The sequence below is a fragment of the Sorex araneus genome, chromosome 1, assembly GCF_027595985.1.
Source record: "Sorex araneus isolate mSorAra2 chromosome 1, mSorAra2.pri, whole genome shotgun sequence".
NCBI classification, from domain to species: domain Eukaryota; kingdom Metazoa; phylum Chordata; class Mammalia; order Eulipotyphla; family Soricidae; genus Sorex; species Sorex araneus.
Genome location: NC_073302.1, coordinates 126,006,007 through 126,030,375, shown reverse-complemented (window position 1 = coordinate 126,030,375; position 24,369 = coordinate 126,006,007). Strand labels below are relative to the sequence as shown.

Below are 24,369 nucleotides of genomic sequence, written 5' to 3'. Positions count from 1 at the left end.
AAGGCATCAAGCGTGAGCGCCAGCATTCATGGCCGGTCTAGAGCTGATATGAGCACAAGGTTGGGCATTTCCCATATTATTCTACTATATTTGAATATGTTACCACTACTTGTCCCCCCCGCCCCAGAATCTTATTTTCCCCATTTTGCTCAGAAGACACTGACAGTGATTAGGTAACATCCGAAGTTATGTAACCAGTAAGCGGTGTGGCCAAAAGTGAATCCTAAGCCTTTCTCACTACAGACTTTATGCTCCAATACACAAGCCTTAAAAACACTTTATTCTGCGACCAGGAGACAACACAGTGGCCAACCAGGGTTCAGTCTTGGCACCCATGGTCTCCTGAGCATCACCAACTGTGATCCTGGAACCTGCTGAGTAGCACCATGCTCTCAGGCTGAATACTTAATTGCTAGCCTGATGGGCTGAGAAATTCAGTAAGTGACCCCCAGGCTCACTGGGCACTGATTTGGAGCACCCACCCCACCCACAAAAGCACACTTTAAAGATGCTTTATTTCCATAAGGTGCTTCAAGCACCGTGAGGTATATAGAACACACCCTACAAAGGTCACCTGCTTGTCTCAGCATTGCCCGTAGGCCTACTGGCAGCCCTAGGAGATATGAACTACTGTCATAGGCAAAAATAATCCAAGAATGTTTAGAAAATGTTTAGTTAAGCAAGTTTAAATTTGTTTTTCCCATAAAGTTGAGCACTTTCAGAGCAAAAGCAGAATAGGGTTCCTAGCAGTTTCCCAGCCATATTTGATTACAGAACATTTTTTATTTCCCCCCCCCCTCAAAATTTTTCTGTAATCCCAGGAACTCACTTTGGAGGATGTGCTGCAAGAGATAAATGCAATGCAAGGGAAAGATGCAGAGTAACATAATGTTTTCACCAGTCAAATTCATTGCAAGAAAGCCTTTTGTGTTGGCTGAGAAAATTGTTTTACTTTGCAAAGCAGAAGCTGCATAAAAAGGAACTTGAAGTTATTGTTCTAAATCTTAATTTGCTTGAGATGGGGAAGCTGAGTGAGAACAGCTCTACAAAAATATGTCACCGATGAAGTAGGAAGTGGGTATTCTTGCAGCTTCTAACAGCTTCAGCAACTTTGCTCTTCAGAATCAGAGCTGCAAGGCATCTGATCTCAAAAAACACAGCCATGCACATACAACCTCAAGGAAGGGTGGGGGGGGGGCAAGGAGGAGGTAATGTCTGGTGGCATCTTATATATAAAACTATATGCGGCTCAAAATGTTGAAGTACATCATTTGCAATAGTTGAAAAACTTACTGAAATTTTGCATTCTTTTTCTTTTATATTTTTTTCTTTTTGGGTCACACCTGGTGATGCTCAGGGGTTATTCCTGACTCTGCACTTAGGAATTACTCCTGGCGGTGTTTGGGGGACCATATGAGATGCTGGGAATCGAACCGGGTTGGCCATGTGCAAGGCAAATGCCCTATATCGTTCCAGCGCCTGGCATTTTTAATTATTCCCTAATTGTATGCCTGTCAACAGTTGGAACACCATAAATGAGAATGAATCTAATCACTGTGAATCTAATCACTCTTAACCATGGAATTGGGTTTGATGGTGAGAAATTTCTGTCTGGCCCAGCTCCATCCATTTTGAATGATCTTGGACAGTTAATTTTCTTTCTGTTGTTGTTGAAGAAAAATTGATATGCCATTATGTTTCAGGCATGTATTATCATGCATCAACCTCAACATTAAATTCACCACTGAAAGTTGGACACTTAATTTCTCATTTAGTTTCATTAACCACATTCTCACTTGCAAAATGGAAGAGTTAAATTAGACCACCCATAAATGTTGCCTTCCAGTTCTAGAGAGTGTGACCTTAAAGAAATAAGAAGGTCCTGTTTGTTAATTCCTGAAAGAAACAGAGGCCTCTTGAGCATTGCCGTGAAAAAGCAGCAACAAAAACAATAAACTCCGGGGTTAGCCACAGGCCTCAGGAAACCAGATAGGTGACAAGCCTCTGGCCTGCAGAGTTGCTGTATAATGTTACTAAATTCAGGGCGGTATTTGAAATAGTAAGTGGGGACCACCAGTGCTCAAAATATGACAGCTGTCTAAAAGTTTCATTCCAGTATCTTTGCAAAATATCCTAAGAGGCAGCTTCCCTAAGAATAATACATGTGGCAATGAGGAGATTTGACTTCTTCCCAGGGGTTCACAAAGCCTAAGTGAAATTTTATCCACCCCAGTCTCTAAAATGATAATTTTAATTCCTGCCTTTCTAGGTGGAACTTTGCGGGGGGGGGGGGGGGGGTGTTGCCAAAGTGCTTTTGACTGCCGACCCTGTCTCAGTTAAAATGGCTTGAAAAGCCAAAACAAATTACTTGGCAGCAAAATGACTGAGTCAGGAAACCAGGAGGTTTTTGTTGTTAATTTTTACTTTACTGTTAATTGAACAACAAAAAAAAAGGGGGGGTTGGGGGAGCTCACTTCTGAAAAACTCTGTTATTGCCATCACTGTCTCTCGTGATGGCCGTCGTGTGAGATAGACGTTTATCTTTTCAAAGACTGACACTTTCAAGTTGCTCTCGCAGTATCTGGTGCCAGATGAAGATAGATCAGAGGACCGTGAAAGTTGCATGTTCTCCTCTGCTTGCAAGTGTGAACGTCCTTGTGTTCTTAAGTATAACAGTAGCAGTTCTGCTTGGTAATCATACTATTCGCATGTAGATATAAAAATGACTTGGAGGGAAAAAAATGACAAGGTGGGCAGCAGAATGAGCTCTGGTATAAAGGAAGCTTGCAGTGCTATAGGTAGGAGAAGCAGATAGTCTCTGTACTTGCCTCCGGGACATCTGATGCTTCTGTTCGCCACAAAACACTTGTCCTCATCAAGCGGAACTGCCCTGACTCCAGCAGGAATTGACCTCTAGCTACTAAAAGCCCATAGCACTCACTAGCCCTTGTGATCCCTTCCCCCCTTCCCCCCAAATTATAAATGTCTCCTTGGAAGCTGACAGTGCCCCACTCCCACTTGAAGCCAGCAGCAGATGCACCTTGAGATTCCTTTTGGTCCAGCTCTCTTTTATAAAATGGCCAAGAAGAGCATCGGGCTGGGCAGTCCTGATCCTGCCATTGAACGCTGAGGAGATGATGATGGCCCAAAGGGTTGGAGTAGCGGCTTTGTGTGCAGGAGGCCTGGGTTGAATTCCTGGCTCTGCATGGACCCTGGAGCATACAGAAGTAGAGCACCACCGGGCATGGCCGCCTCTGTTGAAACAAAATAAAATGAAATCTCTTAGAAACATCCTATACTGCAGGAAACCTTCATGCAAAAGGCACACAAACAGATGAGTTCACTGCAGAATTACAGAGCCATGATGCCACCTATTTTCACTTTGTTCAATTCACCTTGTTCAATTATGACCTCCGGATGAAAGCAGGGTCTTTCCAATGAGTTCATAAGAAGCCGCCAGGTACAACCATCAAGTCATCACACCCTTACCTCAACCCCCTAGCGAGCCACTCTTATATCAGAACAGTTTCAATCCAATCCAGCTCAGCTCAGCTTCTGCCAGGACCCCGGATTGACCACCAGGGAGCTTCTCCAAACCCCATCAAATAGATCTTTAATCCAATCACTGTGAACCATCCAATACCTGCCCTCACCGTCTCTACTTTGCTCTCTTTTTCCTTCTTGCTTCCCACTCCCCTTCTCCCTGGTTTAAATATCAAGTTCCATTCCCCTCCCCCTCAGAAGATAATTATCAATCAGACTTAATTCCAGGTCACCACATGCATGTACACATACGTGTGGGCAAGTATATGCAGGCAGTCATGGCTTTGGGGAAATCTTCAAGTATTCCTCTTCATGAAAAATCTGTGGAATTTGTTCCTGTATAGGGGAAGAGTTCTGCCTGCTATAGTTGTCTTATTTTATTCCTTGTTGTTTTTCTCTTTTGCATTGTCTCTACTCAACTGCCTTCTTTCAACTCAGAGATCAAACACCTTCCTTTAGTTGGTTTTTCTGTAACAAGTCAGTGGGGAAGTAACCTGGGGGGTGGGGGAGTAGAGAGAGACAGTGTGAGAGAGATAGAGAGACGAGGGGTGGGGGGATAGATTTTATTTTGTGGGATGAAACAAGAATCTTGGGTCTCGTGACCGTAAGCTTTGATCTGGACTCAATCACTCTCTGGACCGCAGAGTCCTTATCTCTGATTCTTGTGAAAAGACTCGTTAAAGACTCACCATATGCTATGTCATTTCTAAGACGAAATGATTATCTCTTTGGGTGTTTTTAGTTACTAGATAAGATTATTAAAATGACTGATAACTGATCGAGAGTTTGGGGCTGGAGCAATAGTCGAGCGGGAGGGCGCTTGCCTTGCCCTTGGCCAGCTTGGGTGCAAGCACTGGCACCGCATCTGGTTCCCTGCGCCCCGCCAGGAGTGGTCCCTGGGCACAGACAGAGCCCCGAGTAAGCCCCGAGCACTGCTAGCCATGGCCCCAGAAAAAAAATAATAAATAATCCAGAGTTTCATTTGTGCAGAGCATGAAAGGCACTTAGCAGTGCAAGTTTACAAAGGCTGTCCATTTTTGAATTTTGTCTGTCTTTGAATTCCATCTTTCAGAACAGTTTTCATTGCACATGACGTATTGGATATGCCAAAAACAGTAACAATAAGTCTCACAACAAGAGACGTTACTGGTGCCCACTTGAGCAAATCGATGAGCAACCGGATGACACTGACAGTGACAGTGACAGTAGTACAGGACAGGGGATCCAAAGGAATTCCATCCCTGACTGTGTGTACTCTGCCTGGCCTGGATCCCTTTCTTTGACTCTCTCTAACGTCACTCTGAGCTTATTTATGGCCCCCACCACAAACTATCTACTACTTGCCTCTTTTCCATCCATTCATTTTTTTTTAAGGTAGTGCCATTGCATCTTGTTTGTTTGTTTTTGTTTGTTTGCTTGCTTTTTGATCACACCTGACAATGCTCGGGGGTTACTCCTGGCTCTGCCCTCAGGAATTACTCATAGTGTTGCTCTAGGGACCATATGGGATGCCAGGGATTGAACCCGGATGAACCACATGCAAGGCAAATGCCCTACCCACTGTACTATCACTCTGGCCGCAGTGCCATTGCATCTTAATGAGACTTTTCTTATTATTTGCCACCTGGTTCTCCCCACCCCCAGAATGAACAAATAAATAAATAAATAAATAAATAAATAAATAAATAAATAAATAAATAAATAAATGTAAATATATGGTCCAGAAAACATGGCTCAGAGGCCAAAGTAATAGTACAGCTGTTAGAGTATTAGCCTTGTGAACTGCCGACCAGGGTTCAATCCCTGGCACTTCATATAGTTCCTTAAGCAGATAGGGTGTTTGCCTTGCATGCAGAGCCAAGAGTAACCCCTGAGCACTGCTGGGTGTGCTCTTATTCCTTGTCCCCCCCCCCCCCCCCCGAACAAAACTAAACCAAAAACAGAAAAGGCAGATTAATGGCAGAGTGCCTATCTCGAATGCTCAGTTTACAAATTTCAAGGAGATTCCAAAGAGTTTCAGTGAGATTCCTTACATTCCAGGGTGTCATCTGGGTTTTTGTGGCAGTTTGAACCCCTAATCCATGACACAGCTAAGTGTGTGCAATGCCTAGCACACCTCAGCAGTGACAACCACAAAGACCCAAGTGGTGGAGAGACATTTGACAATGAAAAGGATCACTCAGAGAATGAAGTATTCGCTGAAAGTGGTGGCAGTTAGTAACCGATGCTTGGTTTTTTGAGTGACACCTAGCAATGCTCAGGGTTATACCTGGGTCTGCACTCAGGAATTACTCCTGGCTTTGTAGAAGGCAAATGCCCTACATGCTCTTCCTGCTCTGCCCCCAACCCATGCAATGTTTTTGAGTGTCAAAGATAAGTAAGTTATGCTTTAAGACTGAAGGAGAAGGGGGCTGGAGCCATAGTACAGCAAGCAGGGTATTTGCCTTGCATGCGGCCTGCCCGGGTTCGATTCCCAGCATCCCATATGGTCCCCAGAGCATCACCAGGAATAATTCCTGGGTTCAGAGCCAGGAGTAACCTCTGAGCACTGCTGTGTGTGACCCAAAAAGAAAAAAAAAAAGACTGAGGGAGGAAATACATATTTTACGCAGCAAGTTGCACTTGTTAGTAGTACAATGATGACTTGAAGTTACTAGTTTCTTCACAATGCTCTACATTTTAAAATTGATTTTGCAAGTAATCAATTCTAACAGCTGAATTCTGACAATGTAGTAAAAGCCTAAATATCATATCTTCCTGAAAGTAGGACACATACATAAGTTCAAAGATCTAAAATACTTCTGTCGAAATGTAGCTCTGTCATCCCATTGTTCATCTATTTGCTTGAGTGGGCACCAGTAATGTCTCCATTATAAGACTTGTTGTTACTGTTTTTGGCATATCAAATATGCCACGGGGGGCTGGAGCGATAGCACAGCGGGTAGGGCGTTTGCCTTGCACGCGGCCGACCCGGGTTCGAATCCCAGCATCCCATATGGTCCCCTGAGCACCGCCAGGGGTGATTCCTGAGTGCATGAGCCAAGAGTGACCCCTGTGCATCGCCGGGTGTGACCCAAAAAGCAAAAAATATATATATATATATATATATGCCACGGGTAACTAGCCAGGCTCTGCTGTGTGGGCAGGATACTCTCAATAGCTTGCCGGGCTCTCTGAGAGGGACAGAGGAATTGAACCCTGGTTGGCTTCATGCAAGGCAAACACCCTACTCGCTGTGCTATTGCTCCAGCCCTGAAATAATTTTTTATTTTATTTTTTGCCTAAAATATCTAAAATATCAAAAAATTATTTCTACTTTTTAAATAACACATAATCTATTAGTAGTTCATATACAACAGAATGATATCTTAAAGATTTTTTCTATGCTTTCAGAAAATAGGTTTTTTTAAACCATTGTATGATAGTTTTTGTCACTTAAATTTAAATTAACTTAAGTAATTTCATTATACTTTTGTCTGCCAAATGTCATTTTAGTTAGTTCTCACTAACTTATTCAGGATACTTTAAAAAAAATTCTTACTTTATAAGACTACAAGAGGTGTTATTCAAGAATCAAAGCTAAGTACACACCTTTGACATAGTCAGACAGATTATGCCTTGGAGTTTTGGTGAAAATTAACACCATGGAGTATAGGTAATGTCATTTTGTCAAAGCATACAAGGAATGAGGTAAAGGGTTTTTAGGTAGGGCATTAGATTCTCATGTTTTCTTGGTTCCTTCAGATAACTTTGGGTTGGCATCCTTTAAATGTTGCTTTTTTGTGGTGAACATTCTATAAAAGGGGATACCAAAGTTAGCAATTTTGTCAAATTTTGCTTAATTTAATTTCATGTTATTTTATTCATTGCAGCAGCAATTTATAAAAATAATTGTCATGATATATATAATTATGTGGAAGAGTTCTTTGAAATTTTTCATTTGTATCGCTATTAAATAAATGAAAAATTTAATACAACAAAGTTACTAAGAGTTTATCTCTAAGACCAAAAAAAATTCAGAAATATTTAACTTGTAAAGTTAACCTGAAACAAAGAAATTTCAGTCTTTCTGTACTATTTTTTTAATTGATCATATTGGTTTTTATCTCTGTTCATTTTCAGTTTTGAGGTGCTCGGAAGTGCTGGGGGCTTACTATCTCTCCAATAAAAACTATTTTTGCTTTTTTTTTTTTTTTTGGCTTTTTGGATCACACCTGGCGATGCACAGGGGTTACTCCTGGCTCTGCACTCAGGAATCACCCCTGGCGATGTTCAAGGGACCATATGGGATGCTGGGAATCGAACCCGGGTCTGCCGTGTACAAGGCAAACGCCCTACCCGCTGTGTTATTGCTCCAGCCCCATATGTTTGCTTTTATACCTATCCTAATTTCTGCTTTTATTGTCTATGTAAATACTGATGTTTCAAAATTACTTTTCTTTCCATTTTGATGGATTTTTTTTTTCAAGCTAGCTAGCATACCAGTTGCTTGCCTTCATAGTAAAAGGTTTCTTACTAACATAAGTACAGTGCCTTGGTTTTTAGTTAAATTGATTTTGAAAATTTCCCATTCAAAATCATTTACCCTTTGAAGATAAGAACAGATAGCTTCAAATTAGGGCAAGCAAAAAATCCATAAAACTGGGGCTAGAGTGATAGCACAGCGGTCAGGGCATTTGCCTTGCACACGGCCAATCCGGGCTCAATTTCAAGCACCCCATATGGTCCCCCAGGAGTAATTCCTGAGTGCAAAGCCAGGAGTAACCCTGTGCATCTCCGGGTGTGACCCGAAATGCAAAAAATTAAAGAAAAAGCAGGATGAGAATGCTATTAGGGTATCCCAAAGAGGAATCACAAGAGCTATGCTGGGAATATCATGTCTCACTCAGGTGAGAGAAGGAATTCGAAGTTCTGACCTCTGTCGACAGTCAAAAATCAGGGATACTGTCTCGTTTGCCAAGGCATCAAAAATCAGATGGGCTGGTCATGTAATGCGATTCAGAGACGACCGTTGGACTAGAGCTGTTACAGACTGGATTCCACGGGACGTCAGAAGACCTCGTAGCCGCCCTCCAACTAGATGGTCAGATTTCTTTGTCAAATCTCTGAATGAACAATTTGAGGCTCTTTCTGTTCCTGGAGCGAGCAGGTATCATTGGGCTACACTAGCTCGAGACAGGGACAAGTGGAGATGTTAGTGGCGCCCACTCGAGCAAATCAAAGATCAACGGGACTACACACAGAGACTTATCTGACGAACATATATAAAGAACCTAGTCTTGGGGATGGAAGAGTACAGTGGGCGGGGTGCTTGTCTTGCATGACAAGACTAGAGTGATTATAAAAATAATGATCTTTGGCCGAGATGTGACCCGAGTGGCCACACAAGTGCAGCCTCTCCGTTGCTGGATGACCATGATCCCGGAGGCCAGCTAAACTACTTTTGGTACCAGCAGCTTCTTGCAGAAATGTCTCTAGACTGTGAACTAAGCCACGGCCCCATGCTGCCCCAGGAGGGGAAAGGTTTTTCCCTCTCCGCTTTTCCTTTTTTGGGTGGGGGGGAGAAGGTCATCTTATAAGGACCACTAAAGAGAGGTACGAGCTTGCAATGATGCAATTTCTGGCAGAAATTTCCCTGGACTTAGTTACTAAAATACTAAAATACAGAAATCCAAAACCTCATATCTCTTCATTCTCAGCAATGGAAAACAAATTATCAACTGCTTCCTTTTCAGTGGGTCTGATTTTGGGGGGGAACTCCAAACAATAATAGTGAGAATTTTTGTGGAAATATTGAATGTAATCAAAGTAAAGAGAAAGTAAAGTGAAAATTATCAGGTGGGGGCGGGTGTAGGGGTGGGGGTGGGGAGGGGAGGTATACTGGGGTTCTTGGTGGTGGAATATGTGCACTGGTGAAGGGATGGGTGTTCGACAATTGTATAACAGAGACTTAAGTCTGAATACTTTGTAACTTTCCACATGGTGATTCAATAAAAAATTTTTAAAAAGATAATAATAATCTTTATTATAAACAAAAATGCAAATTAAAATTCTATGTCAATGTTTGCCCATCAGAATTGTTAAGACAAAAAAATGTATTAGGAACCAGAGTAATGGTGCAGTGAGTAGGTCACTCGCATACAGTTGACCCCTATTTGATCTCTGGTACCCCATAAGGTCCCCCAAGTCCACCAGGAATGATCTCTGAACTAGAGTCAGGAATAAGCCCTGAGCACCACTGGGTGTGGCCCTTGACCCCCCCCCCCGAAAAACAAAAACAAAAAGCAACATAATCATGCTTGATACTAGCGAGATTATGGAAAACTAGTTACTTTCTTCATGTATTAAAAGATAGATAGATGGGGGCTGGAGCAATAGCACAGCGGGTAGGGCATTTGCCTTGCACTCGGCCAATCCGGGTTCAAATCCCAGCATCCCTTATGGTCCCCTGAGCACTGCCAAGGGTAATTCCTGAGTGCAGAGCCAGGAGTAACTCCTGTGCATTGCTGGGTGTGACCCAAAAAGCAAAAGCAAAAAAAAAAATAGATGAATGAAATTAATATTCTTTGGAATTATATATTCTCAAACTATCCAAGAATTAAATTTTGAGTTATTTTATAGACTTTCTTCTGCAGGGGATTCTGTTTTTTAAAAAATTTTTTTAAATTGAGTCACCATGAGATATACAGTTACAAAACTATGTATGATCAGGTTTCAGTCATACAATGTTCTAACACCCATCCCTCCACCAGTGTACATTTCCCATCACCAATGTCCCCAGTATTCCTGCTGCCACCATCCCCTGTCCCCTGCAGGGGATTCTGATATCCATGGAAAACAAGAAAGATATGCTATTCTCTAAATTTGAGTGAAATTATTGTTTTATTTGATTTTGGGTCACAATGCCTTAACTCCTGCACTATCTCTCCTGCCTCCAAAATTATTTTTAAATACAACAAGGTGCTCTTTTTCTATTCATTCAGAAATACATACATAAATATATGTGTATAAATATATTTACACACACACACATACTTATGCCATTTCCAAATGCTACTATTGTTTATAAATTAAGTGGGTATTTTATCCTACCTAATCCATTTCAACTATAGATGGATGCTGATTTTTGCATTTACATAATTAATGGGAAACCTCTGCTAGCTACTGCTTCCTCATAAAGTTTGGCAGCATCTCAATTTTGTCCTGAAGGATTAATTTTTAAAGGGGATTTAACTGAGAAAATAGTTAAATTTCAAGTCAAGTCAGGTCTGAGTTACTCCTACAGGATGACTTGGCTTACTACCAAACGATTCAGCTTTCCAGGTTATATGTATGTATGTATATATATATACATATATATATATGTTTTGGGTTTTGGGGGAATTAAGGGGGGAAGTAAGAAGATGGAAGGGGAAGTACCAGAGAGCAGGGGTGAGAGGTCCTGAGTGCATGGGTAATTGGGGAGAGAATGGGGGCGAGTGATATAGCTGTATATCCAAACCACCACAGAATCAACAAGACTGAAAACATGAGGTTCAAATGACAACAACCAAACTTTAAAATGTGCCTGTCAAGGTGGCAGACTGGGGGGGAAGGGTGGGGCCTGAAGAAGAGGGAACAGGAAGAGGGAACAGGAAGAGGGTGGAAGAAAACTTGGGAGGGATGCTGGCGGAGGAAAGCTGACACCCGTGGTGGGATTGGTGATAGAACAATACTATGTCTAAAACTCAGCTATCAATAACTTTGTAAATCATGGCTCTTTAATAAAATGGAAGGGGCGGTGCTTTTGGTATGTTTTAAAATGAAAAAGGAGAAAGGAGTGTTTGTTTGTTTTGATACCTAATAGGATGACTTTAAAGCTTTAATTAACTCTCCGATCTTAGTTCATTCTGAGATGTCCTAACAGACCCAGAAACTGGCAAGGTTGGTTTGAAGAAAAAGTTGTGGGTTTGTTTTCGGTTTTTATTTTTGTTCTAATTGTTTTCCTTTAAGGAGACTATTAAGAGTTCAGGGAAGCCAAGTCATTTACCAAGACCCCATGTTGAGTCATGGAGTCCGAATTCAAACCAAGCTTCTCCTTGCTTAATCCCTCCCTTCCCTGCCTTGCCGTGAAGCCACCCAGGCACAGTAACCAGAGACAGTGAAAAATAGACTTTTGTTCTAAGAAGTGAAAGGATGGAGAAAAAAAATTCACCTAGCAACTACAGTGGGGGAAAGGGCAAGAAAGAATGTTGTGATTCTTTTGTTTCTTTGGTTTGGTTTGAGATTTTGTTTGGGGGCTTACACCCAGCAGTGTTGAGGTCTATTCTTGGCTCTGATCACTCACAGTTGTGCTCAGGGGACTGTACATGCCAGAGATCTAACCCGTCTCCTGCATGTAAAGCGTGTGCCCACCCTTTGAGCCACCTCTCAAGCTCCAGTGCCGAGATCCTTTACAGGAAGGAGGTCAGACCATGTTCGTGATTGGAAGTGCATCATAAGGAAAGAAACCTAGTCCAGCGCACATAGTAAGTGTTTAATAAACAGGTCCTGCTTGATGCGAAGAAAGAAGTTAATTATTAATGAGGCAGGGTCTATAAGGAAGCAGGCACTGATAAGAATACCAAGATATTTTTCCAGATATTCAGAAGTGAAGAAAATGAAGAAGAGTAAATAGATGGAGAAATCGGTTTAGAATGAAGAGCGAGTAGGGGGTGCTCATTCAACACAGTCTGCATATTCTTAGTAAATCAAAGGTTAGGCTAGAAATGGTGAACAGGAAAGGACTGGAGGACTGGGAATGTGGGAAGATTGGAAACAACTAGTATCAGAAATGTGTCAAAATCTCAGTGAGGCTCTGTCCTGAGAAAGCCCTTATTGCACTGAGTGTAAACAGATGTGCACAGGCATGCGACCTTAAGGGGCCCATTAATTCTGTCCCTAGATGGTTTTGTAAATTGGCACAGAGTTCTGTGGTCCAGACTCTGAAAATGTCAGACTGTTGCTAGAGCTTTGCTTCCTGTTTGGATAGGCAGCAACTGTGTACCTCCCCAGGTCCAGAGAAAGTAAGTCTACATTCCAAGTCTAATCCTGATGCCATACTTAAGAATGCCCAAATAAATAAACAATTTCTCATATAAGTGATTTCAAATGTTTTAAGTCAAGATTACTTAACAATGACTTTATTTGTGGCTTCCTTCATCCTTGCCTGATCATTTTTTAATGTGTATATAACATCTTAGACTTTTCAGGATGCTTGTATACACAGGTTTACTTAATCCCCCAGGAAACAGTTGGGGTCAGATTACTCCCCTTGGAGAAACGTAAATCACATGAAAGTTAAGTTATTCATCTAAGACAAAGAACTCTTTGGTGACAGAACTGGTGGTAAAATAGAAGTTTCCTGGTGTTTGAGCAAATTCTAAGTCATGCCAACAAAACAAGAATTAGAAATGCCTCAGTCTAAGAGGGAGTTTTGAGGGTCACTTGGGGGCATATGATACAAAGTCTTTGGTTTTGTAAAAGAAGTCCATATTTGTGGTTGGACCAATAGCACAGTAGGTAGGGTATTTGCCTTGCACGTTACTGACCCGTGTTCGATCCCTGAGCATCTCCAGGAGTAATTCCTGAGTGCAGAAACAGGAGTAACCCCTGAACATCGCCAGGTGTGACCCAAAAAGCAAAAAAAAAAAAAAAATCCAAAACCCCAAATCTAGATGTTCCTTACAGCCATTAGGACAAGGAGGCTACATTCTTAATCAAAAGTCCAAATGTCAATCTGTGACACGGATTTCCTGAGTTCTCATAGATCTTTGTGTTACAGAAGAATTGTGGCAATAAACACATTCCAAAAAATCAGTGTCTTGGTTGGATGGAAAATGCGATGTGCAGAGCTGGTGAAATAATCCACTTCCTGCTTTCTGTCGGACCCTGCCTCCTGCCCCTTGGGGTCTTCTCTAATCATCCCCTCACCAGCTCTTTTTTCCCTGTCCTCACTTCTGCTTCTCCATTTATAGGATTTGGGATCTTGACCAAACATCACCACGCTGGGTATCTTGCTTTTCAATGAGCCTGGAACCACCCTCCAGGCAGGGCCAGATAACTCAGGGCACCCTCTGACTCAGAGAGGGCCCCTCCTAGTCATTTCCTCCTAGTAAAATGACCGTGGGGTCCCACCCATCCTGGCATGTCTGCCTAGGGTCACCTTATGTGGGCAAGGCCTCTTCTGAACTTCCAGAATTAGAAAATGAAAAGTTTGCAAAGGGGATTGTTAACTTCCCAGATTCTTGACCACTGGTTTCATGTCCCGAGTTTTGTCCTTTCTTTTCCCCTCCCTATTTTTTTTCTTCAACTGGTTTCAACTGTTCCCTAACACAACACCAATTAGTTCTCTGTCAGTATTGCCATGTGTCAAACTTTTTCATACATATTTATTTACCAAATTTATCATGACTCTTGTGAGTGCCCAAATGTTTTAGCAAAGGTATGTCAAGCTCCCACTTGAGTTTTCAGCAAAACACCTAATAACTCCTTCTGAAGCCATCCTATGTTTGAGTTTTGATGAGAATGGACTGTATGTCAGTTGAAAATTGTAGGAGTACTACTGCTCTAATCGAGTGAATTTTCAGGAATCACCCCTGGCAGTGCTTGGGGGACCATACGGGGATTGAACCCATGTCAGCCGTGTGCAAGGCTGTACTATCGCCCCAGCCCTAAGTCATTCATTTTTGAGGGCTGTGTTCCACAAACAAACAAAATGTTTGTTTCCAGTTATCTAGTTGCAAAAATCCAATTCTGTCCCAGGGAAGATAGGTCAAATTGTAGAGCACCAGCCTTGTATGTACAAGACCCAGAGTTGGTTTTTTCTTCTTCTTTTTTAATTGAATCTCCATGAGATTCACAGTTACAAAGTTGTTCTTGATGGGGTTCCAGTCATACAATGTTCTAACACCTGTCCTTCCACTAGTATACATCTGCCATCAACAATGTCGCCAGTTTCCCTCTCGCCACATCCCCCACCACACACACACAGCCTGCCTCTATGGTAGACACTTTTCTTCTTTCTCCCCCTCCCCCTCCCCCCCTTCTCTATCTCTCTCTCCCCCCTCCCTCCCTCCCTTCTTCTCTCCCCCTCTCTCCTTTTGGGCATATGGTTTGCAGTGTAGATACTGAGAGGTTATCATGTTTGTTCCTTTTCTACTTTCAGCATGCAGTTCTTTTTTTAATTTTTTTAACGTTTTAATTTTTTTATTGTATAAAGTAGTTCACGATATTTGATTACATTTAATATTCAAACACGAATCTCACCACCATTACACCTTCCCACTACCATATTTTGGGTGTTTGAACCCCAAACCCTGCCCCAAAGCAGAACCAAAATAGTATATTTTGTATTGTTTGTTATGAAAAACTGCTGAAGATGCTACAAAAAAGTATCCTTAGAGGAAAGAGTGTGAAGATTGTTGTATTTCACCCAGGGATTATTAAGCCCTTCTATAAGAGGTCACTAACATGTTGTTTAAGGTTGAGCTTTATCTGCACGCAGTTCTTATTCAGTCATCGTGTCCAACTATCACTGCCACACTGGTTCCTTCACTATCCCAACTGTGTTCTCCCCAAGCACTTGACGCAGGCTTCCAACCATGGACTGATTCCCTCAAGACCTGGAGTTTAATTCCCAGTACCACTGCACACACCCCCACCTGTCCCCACCACCGCAGAGCCTGGCAAGCTACCCATGGGGTATTCAATATGCCAAAAACAGTAACAACAAGTCTCACAATGGAGACGTTACTGGTGCCTGCTCAAGAAAATCGATGAACAATGGGATGATGGTGACAGTGCTACAGTGCTACCACTGGCCCCCATTCTCCAAGCATACTGGATATAGACCTGGCGGCCTCCAAGCATCACTGACTCAAGAATCAAACCCATCAGCCCCACCCCTTCCGTCAGACATCACCAAGAGTAGCCTTGGGTCTTAGAAAATAAATCAATACAATTTTTTAAATTTAATCTTTGTTCACATGACATTTGGGGATATTTTGTGATTTCAATTCTTTTTATTATTATTATTAAGACACTGTGATTTACAGTTATTCATAGTTGAGTTATACACATATAATGTTACAGCACCAATCTCATCACTGGTGACAACTTCCCTCCATCACAATAAATAAAAATTTTGAATATACAAAATTAAATTCTGAGGTATATATGTGTATATTTTTACTGAAGTGATAGCACAGTGGGTAGGGCATTTTTGCCTTACACATGGCCAACCCAAGTTTGATTCCTTCGTCCCTCTCGAAGAGCATGGCAACCTTACCAAGAATATCCCGCCATCACTGCAGAGCATGGCAAGCTAACAGTGGCGTATTCTATATGCCAAAAAACAGTAACAAGTCTCACAATGGAGACATTACTGGTGCCCGCTGGAGCAAATCAATGAACAGGACCGGACGACAGTGCTACAGTGCTACAGTGCTACTTTCTCTAAAGTCATTTCACTCTTGGTGAAATTGAAAATAGAACTAATAAGAGGAAAGAAATCAATCCAAAAATGTAGGACCTATACTCAGATCTTATGGAAAGGTGGTTATTGTGTCCGATGGAACTTTTTAATTTTCCATCTCATGACATGAACAGAACATAGAACTAAGAACATAAAATCAATAAATATTCCGATTCTAAGTTTTAACTTCACCTCTATTGCTTACTAACTCTGAACTTGAGAAGTCTTCCAACTATGAAAGAGAAAGTAGACAAGAACCAATACCTCAAAGTGTTATTGCAAATATTAAACATGTACAAAATGCAGGCTGACAAAACATGTCACTAATTAATGTTATCATTTCTCTCACATTTTCCTACATATGTACTGCTTATTTCTTCTTTATTGATTTTATCATATTTCTGTATCAACTACCACTCTTTCATCCACAATAGAGTATATTTCTGGTTTTGAAAATTCACATAAAACTCATATTTTGGTATAATTTATAAAGTCAAGAGTCAGAGTCAGTCATATCAAAGTGAGTCTACTTGGTTTTTTTTTCTGAAATATAAGGAAGTTCTTTCTTTGAATTTTTTTGTATGTATGCAAATGCATTCCTTGTGGTATTTGAATGTGGCCAGTTTTTGCAAAAAAAAAAAAAAATCTCACCACTGAATACTATTACTTGAAAGGAATTTAGCATATGTTCTCCCAAGCTTAACAAGATGCTTAAACAATTAGTTTAGTGCCTCATCAAAGTCTTTCAAATTATCTGTGACAGTTTTCCAAAGATAAATTTTGAGGGATGTGGGTATTGCCAATCAGTGGGGATCTTGGGGCCACTCCCAGAGATACACATATAAGGTGTGGAAAAAACCTAAATGTCCATCAGTGATAAATGGAAAGAAATTAATCCTTCTATTCATCACATCTAAGAAAATGTGGTATATGCAATCACGCATTACTTATCAATAGGAATACATTCTGAACTACTGTCTCTGTCACTGTCATCCCGTTGCTCATCGATTTGTTCGAGCAGGCACCAGTAACGTCTCTCATTGTGAGACTTATTGTTACTGTTTTTTTGGCATATCCAATATGCCACGGGTAGCTTGCCAGGCTCTGCTATGCAGGCTCCATACTCTCAGTAGCTTGCCAGGCTCTCTGAGAGGGGCAGAGGAATCGAACACGGGTCAGCCGCATGAAAGGCGAACACCCTACCGCTGTGTGATCGCTTCAGCCCTCTGAAATACATCATTAGGTAATTTCAACAAATGTCATAAATCCAGGATCTTTAAACTTTTTTCACTCATGATCCCTTTTCATCAAAGATATCCTGATGTGAGTGCTGCCAGAAGTACCTCAATTTCCTTACATGTTTATTTTTAAAATAATGCTTAGTCATTGCTTGTGTAGAGACCTTTTAGAACTGACAATTTTTTTGTAACACTCGCATTCAGCTATGTGACCCCATGTGGGTTTATAACCCACAGTTTAAGAAACTGGGTCATAGAGTATATCTCTAGAAATTTAGATAGTATCATCTACTACACCTGTAGGCCACTTGTCATATTCCATAGGACCACCGTTAAATGTGTGCTTCATCACTAAGTGAAAGATAACTCTATTTAAAATGGACTGTCATTTATCCTCCTTTCAAAGAAAGGCATTTCTTCCATTTGCATCAACATGGATAAACCTCAGGGACATTATGCTAAACCTGGAAGAGAAAAACAAATACTTCATCGCAGCACTATGTGCAAAATCTATTTTATTTTTTAAAAATCATCTCATTAAAAAAAGAATAGAAAGGTGGTTGCCAGGGGCTGGGGTGGGGGAAATAAGATGAGATTAATTATTTGTTTTATTCTTGGGCATTTTGGGTCATGCCCAGTGATGCTCAGGGGTTACTCCTGGCTCTGCATGCAGGAATTACTCCTGGTGGTGCTCAGGGGACCACATGGGATGCCAAGGATTGAACCTGGGTTGGCCACTTGAAAGGCAAATGCCCTCTCTGCTATACTATAGCCCAGCCCTGAGATTATTTTTTTTTAATTTTTTATTAGTGAATCACTGTGAGGTACAGTTGCGAACTTATGAACTCTTGTGTTTACATTTCAGTCATAGTGATCGTTTTTTAAAGCACAAACCTTTTCTTAGATACTAAGTTTGATGATCCAATGTAAAACATGACTATAGTTAATAAAAATGTTGTATAATAAATATTTGCCAACAAAAAGAATTCAAAAGTTCCTCGCCAGAAAGTAAATGAGGTGATAATTGTTAGTTAACTTGATGGAGGAATTTTCATAATATATGTACATTGAGTCATAATTTTATGCACTTTAAACATTTTTTATTTTATGATACAATTTTTCCTCAAACTAGGGGAAGGAAATGTTTAAACTATCACATCTCCTAATATTTACATTATTATGTGCTAAAGTATTCATTCAATTTAGAGTGTATTTCTTATTTTTGAATAATTCTAATTAGCCCGTCGGTTTTGTTTGTTTGTTTGTTTTTTCTTTTATTGCTTTTTCAGTCATGCCCCACAATATGCAGGGGTTACTCCTGGCTCCTGCACTCAGGGATTGCTCCTGGCAGTGCTGGGGGACTATATGGGATGCTGGGAATCGAACCCGGTTCAGCCTTGTGCAAGACAAACGCTCTACCCATTGTGCTATCACTCCGGCGCTCAGATTAGCCCATTTTTATGTTTCGAATGTTTCTCTCAATTAATGCTACTTTTTCTTTGTTCCTTAGGTTCTGGCAAAGCCCAAACATCTGACTCAACAGTTTCCGCACCACCGCCTCCAGCCGCCCATCCGGCCGCTCAGCCACCGTTACCAGCATCTCACCCACCGTTACCAGCATCTCACCCGGCGCAGTCAGCAGTCCCAAGTCTACCTCCAAGAAACATGAAGCCTCCCTTAGACCTAAAGTAGGCAAAATGTTATCTTACCATTTCTTTTGTTGCAGTTGTTTGATTGTTTGTTTTTGTTTGGGGTCCACACCCAGCGATGATCAAGGGTTCCTTCTGGCGGTGTTTGTAGGATCATGGGGGATGCCAGGGATGAACCCAGGTCAGCTGCGGGCAAGGCAAGCACCCGACCCGCCGTACTATACTATCTCCCTAGCCCCAGATCTTACCATTTCTTTGCTGTCTTTTGCCAGACGGTTACCGAGTAGGCTTGCCCAGAGGCTGAGGGCTCCATGGTAGCCTGCAGAGACCTCAAAGGGAGGCAGCTAGCAGGGGAGAAGAGATGGCTGAGCCGACTGCTTTCATACCCCCACAACCTCCGAATTCTGAGCAACTTGTTTCATGTTTTCTAGTTGATTTTTCCCTTGAGGATTCATTTAGAGAAAATCCTCACTGCTGTTTTTCCAGTTTTGAGTCATCCTTCAGACCAGCACCACCACCGCCCCATCACCTCTACCACCGTTATCATCATCACCATCACTACCATATTGAGGATTCATATGCCAGGAACCTTCAGATATAATTCCTGTAAATTATTGATTGCATAGCGTATCATTTCACAGATGAGGAAATTCTGCAAGATCGCTTGCTTTTAATTGCACTGTAGCATTGCACTGCACTATAGCATTGTCGTCCCATTTTTCATTGATTTGCTCCAGCAGGCACCAGTAACGTCTCCATTGTGAGGCTTGTTACTGTTTTTGACATATCAAGTACACTATGGGTAGCTTGCCAGGCTCTGCCATGCGGGCGGGATACTCTCGGTAGCTTGCCAGGCTCTTCAAGAGAGACGGAGGAATCGAACCCGAGTTGGCCTCATGCAAGGCGAATGCCCTACCCGCTGTGCTATCACTCCAGTCCACTTTTAATTAACAATTTAAAAATGAGCCAATGCAAATGTCTCTCGTCTTTCAGATTTTTCAATTTTTCAGGAAACTTACTCAAGTCTATTGCTGCTTACATTTTCTTGGTACTTTTTAGAAATGTCTAAACTATGTGGATTTCTGTGCATGGGCTCCTTCTTCATGATTGGCTAAAATAGATGGTTGAGGGAAAAATAAGAAAAATGAAGTAGAATAAAATGCTGCCTCTAAAAAGAAATATTGAAATGATAGTGAATATACATTCTTAGGCTAAATCTGACTAGATACTCCCTTCAACCATATAGGAAGCTGCTTTACATGATTTTCCTTTACTACAAATGATTAATGTCCCCAAATATTTAGCTGGAGTTTGTTTTCCTCATATTAGTTTCAACCCCCATATTAGGTTGATAGATTGATGCTCTCTACATTCAAAGTAGAATCCTTTAATCATCATCATCATCATCATCATCATCATCCTGTAGATTGTCGATTTTCTCGAGTGGTCTCAGTAACGTCTCCATTCGTCCTAGCCCTGAGATTTTAGCAGCCTCTCTTTACTCGTCCTTCCCAGTGGTGCCGCATTGGAGGCTCTTTCAGGGTCAGGGGAATGAGACTGTTACTGGTTTTGGCATGTGAATACACCACAGGAAGCTTGCCAGACTCTCCCATGTGGGCAGGAAATTTATATAGAATAATAAAAGCCCTCAAATAGCCAAAGCTATCCTAAGGGAAAAAGAAGATGGAAGGCTTCTCTATCCCAACTCCAAATTGTACTCGAAAGTTTAATAATTAAAACAGTGTTGTACTGCAATGAAGACAGACTCTCAAACCAATGGAATTGAGAATCCTTTAATAAACATATCTAATAACTTTCCTTTAATCATAAAACTACAACAAGAGTTAAAAACACATTTATTGTGGGTAGCCTCCTCTGTGTTTTATGGTATTTGCCTTCTTTGAATTATAGGCTTAAGACTATAATTTAAATTTGACAGTTTAAAGGAAATAACTTGAATGTGTGACAGCAGCTTACTGACTATTATCATATATTGCCTTCATTGTGTACTTATGTGAATTGCATATTCTTCGAGACATTTGAGTTTATAAATAGTAATTTAAAGACAAATATCCATGATATCTAACTGCCAAATTAGACTCTAAAACATCTACCTACTAACTTATAAGACCTAAAATCTTGTTTAGTTAAAATAATACATGATCTTATAAACAGCTGATATCTATGTAAATTAGTTTGCATTCATGTGAATTAGATCCTGCCGCTTTTTCTTAATTTTTCCTACCATAGTAGTTTGTTTTTAGTGAATCAGAAGTTTTTATTGCAAAAAATTTACTTAGAAAAATGTGAAAGGATAGAGAGAGGAATACCTGCACCAGAGAAAACATGGGTTTTTCCAGAGTGAGAAAAAAGCCTATGTTATTACATAGCATAATATAAAATATTATCTTAATATTTTTGAATTTTATTATGTGACCTATCTGAGCTATTGACTTCAATTAATTTTCCTGATCCTATGTAGTTGTAGTGATATCACTGTAGCACTGTCATCCCGTTGCACATCAATTTGCTGGTGTCGGCACCAGTAACATCTCCATTGTGAGACTTGTTGTTACTGTTTTTGGCATATCGAATGTACCACAGGTAGCTTGCCAGGCTCTCCAATAGGGGCGGAGGAATCTAACCTGGTTCGGCCTCATGCAAGGCAAACGCCCTACCCGCTGCACTAAATTGATTGAACTCCTGACATCTTAGAAGAAGAATGGTAATTGGATTGAAGAAATTGTGAAAAAGGAGTATCTTTCACTATATCTTCCAAGTTAGAAGATCTAGACCTCTCATATGTTCTATAATTTACTAAAAGGACTGGCAGAATTATCCTGTAGTAGTATTTGTTCCTGGTTAAAAATTATTGCCACAACATTCCCCTTTTAGAGGAGACACATCAGGAAGCAGACACAGCAAGAGTACTTCTTCCTCCAACTACCAAGCTTCAACATATGGAACAGTATGTTTCAGGGAAGCCCACAGGGACTTTTTTTTTTTTTTGAGAGCTTGTCACAGAGACATCATCTACCTAAAACTCTCAAAATGCCAGACTTCTAAAAGAAAAACAGATGCGTGCCATGAGTCATATAGTCTAGGCATAGCAGAGAACTCATTAATTAGGTGCGTTTTCCTATTGGTCTAGGTAGGTTTTTGGAAGTTGAGTTTCCAGATGCAAGTCCAGGACCAATCTTGATAGCACGTTCCTCCAAGAAATATGCAGCCTTCTGTCTGCTATATTAACTCTTTTCTGTAACTTAGTCCCTAAAATAAAGGCAGGTAGATAGTTATAGAATGAAAATAGAATTTCAGCAAAAGTACAATGGTATTTATTGCTACCTTTTACAGAAGCAGATTAATTTACTGGTATCTTAGGGAACTCTTGCGAAGTTGAAAGGGGCAGGCCTAGCAGGCTTAAGTCAGTACTTACACTGTTCTCATCAGAAATTAGCAACCCGGATTCGATTCTTCTGCCCCTCTCGGAGAACCTGCCAAGCTACCGAGAGTATCCTCCCACATGACAGAGCCTGGCAAGCTACCCGAGGCGTATTCGATATGTCAAAAACAGTAACAAGTCTCACAATGGAGACGTTACTGGTGCCTGCTTGAGCAAATCGATGAGCAATGGGACGACAGTGATACAGTGCTACTCATTGAAATAAACTTTACTTTATTTCCCATTCATGTATTATTGAGTAGTCCTAATTAGAAAGTCTTATTCCCCTAAGAGTATTCTCCACAAAATGCATGTTCTCAAAAGAAAGATGAAGAGAAATAGTTTTATATGCTATAATCCTTACAGAAACTAATCAAGATCTATCATTTTGAGATAGAGGAATAGAAACAGTGAAAGCTAAGGGACTGTAAGATTGTTGTTGTTTTTTTCCAAAAATGTAAATGTAATGGAGAGTTGGATGCTTTCAAAGTTCCCCTGGAGAGAGCTAATTCCAAAATGAAGAAAGAGCTGACTTAGAAACTTTCCCCCAAGTAGAGGAAGTTAGATAAGATGCAAAGAGGAAATGAAAGAAAAATGGGTCTTGATGTTTAGGCTCAAAGGATTATATTTCGTGTGAGGGGGAAGTGTATGGGAATATGTTTAAGTAAAGTAGTGCAATACGATGTTTCTGTTCTTTTTCTTTCCCTTCTGCCATCACCCTTTGACGTGCACACATGAGAGCTTCTGTGATGCTCCCTCTGCTGGCCCGCTGATGCTTCCCCTCCATTCTAATCATAGATCTCAATCAAGATCTAACTTTTTTTTCACTCATTTTTTTGCTTTTTGGCTCACACCTGATGATGCACAGGGGTCACTCCTGGCTCCGCACTCAGGAATTAACCTTGACGGTACTCAGGGGACCATATGGGATGCTGGAAATCGAACCCGGGTCAGCCGCATGCAAGGCAAACGCCCTACCCGCTGTGCTATCACTCCAGCCCCAACAATTTTATTTATTTATTTATTTATTTATTTATTATTGAATCACCATTTGGAAAGTTACAAAGCTATCAGGCTTAAGTCTCAGTTAGACGATGCTCGAACACCCATCCTTTCACATTTTTTTTAAGTCACTACTTTGTGCCTCTATGAGAGGCAGTCAGAATACCAGTAAACAAAATAAATATACCTTCCTATATAAAATTGGGAGGAAGAGAACAGAATGAAAAATAATGAACAGGAAAGGATACACTATGAAGGGAGAAAATAGATTAGGGTTGGGTGGTGTGGTCTGAGGCTGGCATTCCCCAACAGTGTGTTGCAATTGCAAACAGAGAAGTGGGTGCATCTTTGTAGAGAAATACTAAAAATGCTCAAGGAAGCAAAGGAGATAGGCAGATGGGTAGAGGGAAACTATTAGAAGCAGAGGAGAGCAGATGAAACAAAGTCTTCAAGTGTTCAAGCTGGGATGGATGTAGCTGGGTCTTAAATAGAGCCAGCAAGGGAAGGAGAAATGAGAGAATAACCGATCCACAGGCCTTGGGGCAGATGGTAGAGATTATGGGTCTTTTCCTAAGAGAAGTGGAAGCTATTACGAGTTGAGTGGGACAGGAATGTTTCTTAGCGTATGTTTTATAAACATGCCCTCAATAGCTCTGCTGAAGTAGTTAGACAGGCAAGATGTGGAGATAGTGGAACAGAGGGATAGTACAGCAAGCAGGTGGGGAATTAGGCATGCATGCGGCCGACTAGGTTTGATCCCTGGCACCCCATAGAGCCCCAGAGTCTGCCAGGAATGATCCCTCACTACAGAGCCAGGAAGCCCTGAGCAAACGCTTATATGAAGTTGCCCCATGTGGTGGCAGGGAGGGAAGGGGGTTTCAGTGAAGGTGGGGAGAGGTGTTGAGATTCTGGATGCTTTTTGAAGACACGGGAATCTGGATTTGAAAGTAAAGGACAAGGAATGTGGTCCATAAGGAAGACTTGGGGTCTGAGGGTCTGTAT

At 41.2% G+C, this 24,369-nt stretch overlaps 1 protein-coding gene across 1 annotated transcript in view; it reads left to right on the top strand.

Moving 5' to 3' along the window:
* FYB1 (FYN binding protein 1) overlaps nt 1-24,369 on the top strand; it is a 94,160-nt gene that overhangs the window by 22,070 nt on the left and 47,721 nt on the right. Inside the window, exon 2 of the mRNA XM_055143206.1 lies at nt 18,785-18,962. Within this exon, the coding sequence (XP_054999181.1) occupies nt 18,785-18,962 (178 nt within the window). The remainder of the gene's footprint in view (nt 1-18,784; nt 18,963-24,369) is intronic.